The 1,940-nt window shown below is 38.2% G+C and overlaps 1 protein-coding gene across 1 annotated transcript; it reads left to right on the top strand.

Moving 5' to 3' along the window:
* On the top strand, positions 356–1,928 carry LOC105178614 (myb-related protein 308-like). The gene is made up of 3 exons (XM_011102124.2): positions 356–683; positions 1,131–1,260; positions 1,451–1,928. Exons 1-3 carry the CDS (start codon positions 551–553, stop codon positions 1,926–1,928), a joined length of 741 nt encoding a protein of 246 aa, XP_011100426.1. The 5' UTR covers positions 356–550.

Raw genomic sequence — 1,940 nt, 5'->3', positions numbered from 1 at the left:
ATCTATGTCTATATATCCTAAATATTTTATAAAGAAAAATATATTTTAATCCAAAAATAGTTTCTCTCTCTCATTTTATTTGAATCAAAATTAGTCTTCATCATGGTACATTCTATTATTAATAAATAACATAATTAGGGTATTCGTAAAAATTCATGTATCAATTTATTATTTGTGGAGAACTTCGAGTATATATATGTACTATATCATTTGCACAAATTCATGTATCAATTTGACAAATACATAAAAATCTGGGTACTAAAATAATTTTTTACATTATAATTGCTGCTCGGAGCAGATATTGACCAAATCCAGTACCTATGTACACTCGAGTCAAAAAAGTATATACCTCGACTGGCTTTCTCCTTAATTACCCTACAATTTCCTCTATCATCTGAACGACATTTTGTATTTCTATAATCACGGTTTCGTACGTTGTTTCGTAAGTTACCAGAAAGAAAGTCCTCCATAAAAAAGGTTGTGCGATGATTGTCAGCTTCCATTCCATCCCACACCGAGTAAACAAGGACTGAACTTGGACTAAACAAAAATGGTAAGGACACCTTCTTTTGACAGCCATGGAATAAAGAAAGGTGCTTGGAGTGAAGACGAGGACAACAAGTTAAGAGCTCATGTCGAGAGATATGGCCACCCGAATTGGCGATTGCTGCCCATATTTGCCGGTAAGGCACAGTTTTTTTCACGTGATCATATCATCACAGTGTCGTAGCTGATGAGGCGCGCCCCCTTTCCGGGTTTCCTATATAGTACCTCGGCCTAATTGGATTGATCTGCCATGTTTCTTTCCAAGAAACCCCATAAAGAGTATATATATAAGAAGCGAAAACGTATAGAGTGATCACTCATTTGAGCAATTTCATGCAATTACATATATGTACATCATTACATTTCCGGATCAATTTCAAGATTGAAGCCATGATTATGATGGAAGAAAAACTAATGGTTAATTTGCAAGATTTATTTATTTTAATTTGCGCATGTGTGAGAGAGTTGATTTGTGTATTGATTTGCAATTCACGTTGGTATTTTTACATGAAATGAACTTTGAGTCAAGCAGAAGTTGCAGTCTTATGAACTTACATGGAGATTTATGAATGGCATCTCTATAGGTCTAGCAAGATGCGGAAAGAGTTGCCGGCTGCGATGGATGAACTATCTGAGGCCCGGTCTGAAACGGGGAAACTTCACCAAAAATGAAGAGGATCTCATCATCAAACTACATGCCCAACTCGGAAACCGGTATGAGTGAAAAATTGATTTGGATGAATCTCAAGAAGTATAAGCACTGCATCTGTTTTGTATCTAATTTTGAAAGGAAATAAGTTATAGGGTTTTCCAGTGCGCATATTCAGAAGGGAAGTTTTGTAAAGAAGAAGAAATTTTGCTCTAAAAATTATTAGTTCATTAATTGCTGAATTAACACATACAGGTGGTCAGCCATTGCTGCAAAGTTACCTGGCAGAACTGACAATGAGGTCAAGAATTACTGGCATGCCCACATAAAGAAACGCAGCAGCAAACGAGACCGTGCGACAAGGAAAGCGATCAAGCCTGAAACGGCGCAGGAACTCCGATCATCTGAAATCAACATGTGCACAACTAATACTGTTCAAGAGGAACCTGCGTCCGAGAACGTTCCTGTCCAAAACCCTAAAACTGTCGTTGCTGTCGACTCAGTTGAACAAGCAGAAGGCGATCTCTTGGCCGAATTGGTAAACAGCCAACTCAAGATAAATTTGCCTCCAACTGCCGAAGAAGACCTTTATGGTCTCGGGTTATGCCAAGAAATGCAGAGTAACGAGTCCGCCTGCTGCTTTGATTCTTCATATGCTGGATGTGCAGAAGCCCAAGGAAATTTCTGGTCCGAACAGTTCGGAGACGACGCGTTTCTTGTCGTACTTTGGTGATATATATATAAC

This window comes from Sesamum indicum, linkage group LG16 (genome assembly GCF_000512975.1).
Source record: "Sesamum indicum cultivar Zhongzhi No. 13 linkage group LG16, S_indicum_v1.0, whole genome shotgun sequence".
In the NCBI taxonomy this organism is placed as follows: domain Eukaryota; kingdom Viridiplantae; phylum Streptophyta; class Magnoliopsida; order Lamiales; family Pedaliaceae; genus Sesamum; species Sesamum indicum.
The sequence above is the reverse complement of the archived record's forward strand: the minus strand, read 5'-3'. Positions and strand labels throughout refer to the sequence as shown.

Bases quoted from the DNA above. Each gene is read 5' to 3' on its own strand.
- LOC105178614 (XM_011102124.2), top strand. From the start codon at position 551: ATGGTAAGGACACCTTCTTTTGACAGCCATGGAATAAAGAAAGGTGCT. The intron at 684-1,130 runs GTAAGGCACAGT...GCATCTCTATAG, and splicing joins ATTGCTGCCCATATTTGCCG to GTCTAGCAAGATGCGGAAAG. The intron at 1,261-1,450 runs GTATGAGTGAAA...TAACACATACAG, and splicing joins CATGCCCAACTCGGAAACCG to GTGGTCAGCCATTGCTGCAA.